The sequence below is a fragment of the Cynoglossus semilaevis genome, chromosome Z, assembly GCF_000523025.1.
Source record: "Cynoglossus semilaevis isolate Cse_v1.0 chromosome Z, Cse_v1.0, whole genome shotgun sequence".
Classification (NCBI taxonomy): Eukaryota; Metazoa; Chordata; class Actinopteri; order Pleuronectiformes; family Cynoglossidae; genus Cynoglossus; species Cynoglossus semilaevis.
In genome coordinates this window covers 404,325-411,828 of record NC_024328.1, presented here as the reverse complement: position 1 = coordinate 411,828, position 7,504 = coordinate 404,325, and the positions used below count along the sequence as shown (strand labels likewise).

The window sequence follows — 7,504 nt, the reverse complement described above, 5'->3', positions numbered from 1 at the left end:
CTCCGGCCTAGGGTGTCCTGGTGCCAAGTGCACTGGTGGACACCTTTATGCTTGAACATGGTGTTTGTTATGGACAAACTGTGACTAGCACAGAAGTCCAATAACAAAACACCACTCGGATTTAGATCGGGGAGGCCGTTCTTCCCAATCACGCCCCTCCAGGTGTCACTGTCGTTGCCCACGTGGGCGTTGAAGTCCCCCAACAGGACGATGGAATCCCCGGGAGGAGCACTGTCCAGTACTCCTCTCAGTGTCAGCAAGAAGGCCGGGTATTCTGCACTGCTGTTCGGCCCGTAGGCCGAAACAACAGTGAGGCACCTGTCCCTGACCCGAAGGCGCAGGGAAGCGACCCTCTCGCTCAGTGGGGAGAACTCCAACACACGACTGACAAGCTGGGGGGCTATAAGTAAGCCTACTCCAGCACGCTGTCTCTCACCGCGGGCAACTCCAGAGTAGAAAAGAGTCCAGCCTCTCTCAAGGAGTTGGGTCCCAGAGTCCAAACTGTGCGTGGAGGTGAGCCCGACTATATCTAGTCGGTATCGCTCAACCTCCTGCACAAGCTCAGGCTCTTTTCCCCCCAGTGAGGTGACATTCCATGTCCCCATAGCCAGAGTGGTTGTCCAGGGATTGGGCCGTCGTGGTCTCCGCCCACAACCTCCACCCAAATCACAAGGCACCGGCCCCTTGTGGGCCTTCCTGCGGGTGGTGGGCCCACTGAAAAGCGGACTCACGTCGCTTGTTCGGGCTGAGCCCGGCCGAGTCCCGTGAGCAGGGACCCGGCCACCAGGCACTCGCCTGCGAGCCCCAACCCCAGGCCTGGCTCCAGGGTGGGGCCCCGGTAACGTCAATCCGGGCGACGTGAACCTCTTTGATGTGTTTGTTTTCTTCATCAAGGGTTGAACTGCTATTTGTCTGATCCGTCGCCTAGGACCTGTTTGCCTTGGGAGACCCTACCAGGGGCATTAAGCCCCTGACAACATAGCTCCTAGGTTCATTTGGATACTCAAACCCCTCCACCACGTTAAGGTTGTGATTCAAGGAGGAGAGATGTATTTGTATTGATATTAAATAACACACTGGTGGACTCTATTTAGTCATTAGGTCAATATTCGCTCATTCAGTAATCTTCTGAAAGCAATTGGATGCACTCAGAGAAAAGGGGGCTGAATACTTTAGCACATTGCACTTTTCAGTTTTTTATTTGTAAAAAAACTTTTTTAAATCATGTATAATTTTCTTTCTACTACCACAATTGTATGCCACTCTGTGTTGGTCTTTCACATAAAATTCCAATAAAATATATTTATGTTTGTGGTCATAACGTGACAAAATGTGGAAAAGTTCAAGGGATATGATATACTTTTGCAAGCCACTGTATAACGCTTGACAAACTAACTACATTGGATAAACTAACACTGTCAGTTAAAATGTTTGGTTACTGGTGGGGGTAGAACATGTAGCTACTTCTTACTCCTCTGGAGAATGTGCTATAAACAGTGTAAAATTGAATGTTGAGTCTAAAAAAACACACTGGCATTGATTAATAAATCGAATGCTGTAACTCAGTGAAAAGAAAATGCCACTAGGATAAATAATAGTACTGAATAATAATACATTTAGGTTTCAGAAATTAACTTTGCTGCAGTCGCGCTGAGCCAAAGGTCAATCACAGCTGGATATGCCTTTTGAGTATTATAGGACTGATATATGGAACTACACTCCTCTGAAAATGTTACACACATTGAATTATGTCATATTTTGATACATATTTTTAAAGTTTTCTTTAGTTTTGCAAAAAAGAATAATATTTAATACCTGCTCACAATATTTAATACTTGTGATGGCTGTAAAACAATTCTCACCTTGAGTATTCATCCAGAGCAACAGAGACAGTTATTGCAAGTGGTGTTCCACAATCCCTAATTTTGGTCCTACTTTTGTTTTGCTCTTTTTTATGTTACGTTACAACGCACTATGTAACATGTTAGTCATTATTATTATTGTTATGACAAACTGATATAAAATGGTATAAAAATGACAACAAGCATGTTAGAAAGGTCAGTCAGTTACCGGTTGCACAAGCACATTGTTTTTGCCAAACAGCAGTGTGGCTCTGTTGTTCTGGTGCAGTGACTCCACGTATTCACGAGCTGATGGTGAGGGAGAAGGTCGTTCGTCCATGCTGCTGCTGGAGTGTCGCTTCTGGATCTGCCCAACAGATGCAAACCATATAAAATTATATAATCTGACCAACAATCGTTAACTGTGCTGAACTGATCCATCTATGCAGATTAAATTACATCCGGCCAGTCAATGTACAGCCATTTGGCATGGAATAAAAACACTTTTTCAAATGACTGCTGACAAAATAAAATGTAATGTTTACTTTTATTTGCAAATACTTACAATGAATTACCACTTAATATATGACTGCGCATTATTCAGCACAGCAGTGTTCCCTGGTGTATTATTTTGGTGATAAACCATAAAGAATTGGCGTGTCTCAATGTGTCTCTTACTTTTTTATTTACTGAGAGCCATTTTGATAGAGAGAGGAAACAGAAATAACTTAACTGAGTGTTTAAATTCCATGTCTGACATTTAAGGATAAGCATTAACGTTTCATTTTTTATTACGAGCTATGTACTTACACAAAGTGCAGGTCTTTTGGTGGGAGAGTCCTGCCTGCAGTGGCCACTGTGGATGCGATGTCTTTGCACCAACTCATCAGCGGAAGGGTCCGTCCAGAAGTGGTCGGCGGTCTTCATCTTTGTGTACTCTAAAGCACAAGGTCCAACTGTGGTACAAAGAAAGCAGCAAAGCTTTGGCAAAGGTTTGGCAAATTAAAAAATATAATAACTAACGGTTTTTGGTTTTTCATGTGTACATTATTGAACTGCAACCTTAGAAATCAATTTATTTTCACAAAACATATTTTTGATCAGTGAGACTGCACCTTCAAAGTACTCTGAAAACTTGGTATTTTCATGTAAAATAACAATTATTAGCAATGCGCTATTAGCCATCTTTAGTCTTAGTCTGTTAGTTACCTAGCAAAGAAGCAAGGATAGGTCCATCTACAGGGTCCATTAGAACAGCCTCTTTTTCGTAGTATTTGCTGGAAACAAACAGAGGGTTGGTTTAAAAGATACAGAGGTCTTTTACCACAAACTGCTAAACAGGCGTCAAAACTACTGTTCTCTTGTACCTGCTGTTTTCCACCAGGAAGAGGACAATCTTGTCCAGAACCTTCTCAAAAAGAGCCGTCCTGATCCAAAAGTTCTTGACTCCTTGTGGGTGGAGGCTTGGCAACCGGGGTATTTTGCGAAAGCTGTCCTGACTCTGAAGGCTCTGACTTCGTCTGGAAAAGATGATTCATTTGAATTTGAACACAGGTTTTAAAAATCCATTAGGTAAATCGGCACTTAAAAGAATAATGGCTTTACTTTTAATGAACATTCATTTATTCAATAAAAAAGTAGTCTTTTAAATAAGCAGACAACCATTTATTTCCACTTTTTCCACTGTTATAATTACAGCAGCTCTGAAGTCTGCTGTGATGTGTGCATCCCTCACTTGGTCTCAATGATCTGCTCTAGCGCCTGAGTCTTCCTGCACAGCTCCTCAGCAGGGGCAAAGCTCTTCCCCACCTTCATGAAGAGCGCTGCGATCTTGTTGCTACGCAGAAAACCTGCCGCCCGTCGTTTGAGTCCATGCAGAACACAAGCCTCCACTGCAGCTGTTCGGAGACAAACACACAAGAACACACGCAAGACTTAACAGAAAAACAATAAACTCATCCCAGTGTCACCTTTTGCAGCAACTTGAAGGGAGCAAATAAAACACTGGGTGCTGCGATTTAGAGTTGAGGCAAAACACAACAAACTACCAAAGTACTCAACAGAGTCACTTTGTCTCACACAGCAGTCATTAAGTCTGTTGACAATACACCTTTGTTTTGTAGCTCATAAAGTAAAAAAGAAGAATGCATATAAAAAGGAATTCAGAGTTTTCTGCCTACAAACTATGAAGCAAACAAGAAAACTAAAATAGAATATGACATGATTTATGCTGTTGAACCCTATCAGATCTGAGACACTTATAAAATACTTTTTAATGCATTTCAAAAAACAACTTCTGAGGTAAAACTTACTTGGAAAGGAATCGTCTGAGACCAACAAAATTGGCAAAAACTAACACCAAAAGCATGTGGAAAATGTATTATCGTCTGAAAAACCCAGGATTGAAGATTTAGAAAAGCTTAATATGGTAATTTCCTTGTTTTGACTGTAAGTGTTTCATGTCCAGAGTATTTAATTTCCTAGATTCTCTAGATAAATACTACTATTAAATCAAATCTTCACATAATAAAGCAGACATCAGTTCGGTCCATTCAGCAATCTATATCTGGACGCACTCTGATGATTGTGATGATGATGATGATGGTGATTTGCACATTGAGTCGACCATGCAGAGAAACCAACAGCCCTTCTTCTCTGCCTACGTGGCAGGGTCTGGAGCTGTGTTGACATTTCAGTTGTCTTTCAGGACTAATCCTGTGGCTCTGCTCTGCTCACATGGGCTCAGGGGGAAGACTGAAGGTTGTCATAGCAACCCCTGTTGATGGAGAGAGTAAGGACCGGATGGTTTGAGCAGAGGGAGGGTTGGTGGAGAGACAGCATCATGATCTATCTTTCCATTATCGTTACTCCTTCACAGCACAGTGTCTCGCCCGTCTCATCTCCGTCACATGGCTCTGCAAAGCTGCCACTGGTGTGTGAACATCAAAACCGTCATCTCTGACTTCCTTTTGTAAATAATAAATGCGAGGATAATCTCTTATGTGGATCGTGTCACCGCTCATATTTTCCATTTACCAACGAATATCAAAGGTCTCCACCAACACAATTGTTAATCCTCCCTACCACAACTATCAAGGCAATGCTAAAAAAACAACTCTTACATAAATTACAATATTAAAACTTGCTACATCATTTATCTTAAATTTTTTAACTTGTGAAATGACAGGATGAATAAGAAATGAAGTTCTCATTAACAGACGAACTGGAGACATTCAAACACCAGACAATAACCATGGATTTAATAAATTATTTTGCAGTCAAAGCAGTGACTGAGTAAATAATGTAAAAAAAACACAAGCGGGGACCACCCTTTGTGCCGTCCATCCTGGTTAAAAACAAAACATCTGACAAATTGAATTAGCCCTAATCACAATGTATCTGTGGCAACTGAGTGCATTCACGCAAAGGGAGAGGCAACAGCATTTACATGATTATTGAATTAAGTCAACAGGTTACTGAAAAGTCATATGTCCATTTTAGTAATGATGATTTTATATGTTTTATAAAGTCATTTACCACGCCAACATAAAATTAAATTAAAAAAAGGAATTATAACATGAAGAACAACCAAGCAGTAATAGCCACGTAAGATCAAATATTGACAAAATTATATATGATTTTTTTTTTGTCATCCTTGGGAATTGAACAACTAACTGACTAAGACATGGCATAAAATAAAATAAATTAACTGACCCTCCTAGTCTCTGAATGAAAGTTAGGATAAACTGTTGCACTCCCCTCCATCATGTTACTATTAACTCATCTGGTGTCTAACTGACTCACTGTATAGTTCCCTCATTTTCTCAATGGCTCTGCCTGGGCAGTGTAACAAAGAAGCCAAGATGGTGGAGGCTAATTGCTCCCCAGTGAGCTGACCAAGCGTATCTCCCATCCTCCATTGCCTCTCTTCTGTGAACGAGAATGTGAAGAGCTAGTAAGAGCTACGAAGGGGATCAGAGCAGAAGTCAGTTGGATGAGGAAGTAACTGACAGTCACCAAAATAGGAGCCAGAGAGGACCAACCAGAGCTGCTGCTCAAGGATAATTGGTTGTCCCACAACAAAGACCAGTCCCAGTGTCACATTCCAAAAAAAAAAAATTATTATTTCTGTTATAAAAAATATTTTCATAATCCTAAAAGGGGGAACTCCAACTGTATGATAATTATAGGTTGGACCAACAGCTTTCACTTGAAACACTTTGATAGGTTTCAAGCTGTGACACAGTTTATTTTCACAATTTAAGAAAAATAATCACTCCATTATATTATGTGGTCATCCACCCCCAAATAGTTAAGTTTTAATAGACTTAAGTCTTAATAGACTTAAGTTTTAATAGCTTAAGTCACAAAAGTAAGTCAAGACAGGAATACAGAAAGCAGATGAAAATGACAATTAATACTGCAAAAAAAATAACACAATATTCAACAACAAACTAGCAAAAGCAGTGATACTTGAGAATTGAAACATAGAGACACAAATTAAATTAAATGTAGCCCAATTGAAGTTATTCAAAATATTGAACACAAAATTGGCTAACAACAAAATATGTTAATGCTAGTCAAAGTAGTTGAGTGTCTACTTAAGCTAGCAAAATTAAATTAAACATTACCAAAAGACTAAGTCAAAGAAAGTCCACAAAAGTCATGTTATTTAAAAATATAGTGAGAGAAGCTCAATGTCAAAAGGCCAAAAAACAGGGAAACACATTTACCAAGTAAATGTAAAACTATCGGTTGCAAAACTAGCACAAATCGCTAACAAAACTAACAAACTTAAAAGTATTACATTTTAACAATACAAGTAAACAAAACAAATAAAACACAAATTGAATTAAAAATAAATAAATAAATAACCCCAAACCCATTTACCTGGGTTAAAACAGCCTCAGGTAAGATTTTGTGTATGCTGCCCTGGATGTATGGGTTGTTGTCTTTGATTGTTGCTGTGACAGTGAGTCACTCGTACACAGCTTTTTTAATTTGAATGACTAATAACAGTTGTCTCACCAAGGTCTGTGCTACACAAGGCTGACTTCTCTATTGTTTTATTCCCACTGTGTTTCTGCCTGTGTTCCATAGTTATGAAAGTATTTAAGCCTGAACAGAGAACACGTTCCTACATTTCGTATACAATAAATATATGTGTCTGCACAATGGAATAAGTGCAAGTGGTTTTTACAATCTTCGTTTTACAAGTGAGAAACCATGTCTTCACACTGAGAACTCCCAAATAAAGCTGATGCTGCTGATTACCAGCTGCCAGGTGGTGAATGTGGGCAGGGTGGTTTTCACAGTGTTCATGCTGCACTCTAAGCTGTGGCATTCAGAGACAAGAACAGAATAAATATTGAAAACACCCTTAATTTGCCCTTCATGTCAGTGATCAACATTTGTTTCTGTGTTGTTGTTCTAAGACAAAAGATGGAATAATTTTGGTTTTACTTGTTATTTCCATTCATTGTTATAACTGTGACTGTAACGCTGTTAAAGAGGAATGTTGAACACAACAGAACACACAGACTTTCTGGACATTCTAACATTTTAAAAACTTTAAAATCATTTTACTGCACATACTGACAAAATGTATTTTTATAAAATAAAAAAGTATACATATGTATTAAACATATATGTATGTATATATA

General features: G+C 39.5%; 1 protein-coding gene across 5 annotated transcripts in view; it reads right to left on the bottom strand.

Moving 5' to 3' along the window:
* sgsm1a (small G protein signaling modulator 1a) overlaps window positions 1-7,504 on the bottom strand; it is a 32,471-nt gene that overhangs the window by 18,436 nt on the left and 6,531 nt on the right. For all 5 annotated transcript variants that reach the window (XM_025053090.1, XM_008335542.3, XM_017043242.2 and 2 more), the window contains 5 exons: window positions 3,577-3,739; window positions 3,209-3,361; window positions 3,051-3,118; window positions 2,652-2,797; window positions 2,071-2,208 (listed from right to left, as the gene is read on the bottom strand). In XM_025053090.1, the coding sequence (XP_024908858.1) occupies window positions 2,071-2,208; window positions 2,652-2,797; window positions 3,051-3,118; window positions 3,209-3,361; window positions 3,577-3,739 (668 nt within the window). The remainder of the gene's footprint in view (window positions 1-2,070; window positions 2,209-2,651; window positions 2,798-3,050; window positions 3,119-3,208; window positions 3,362-3,576; window positions 3,740-7,504) is intronic.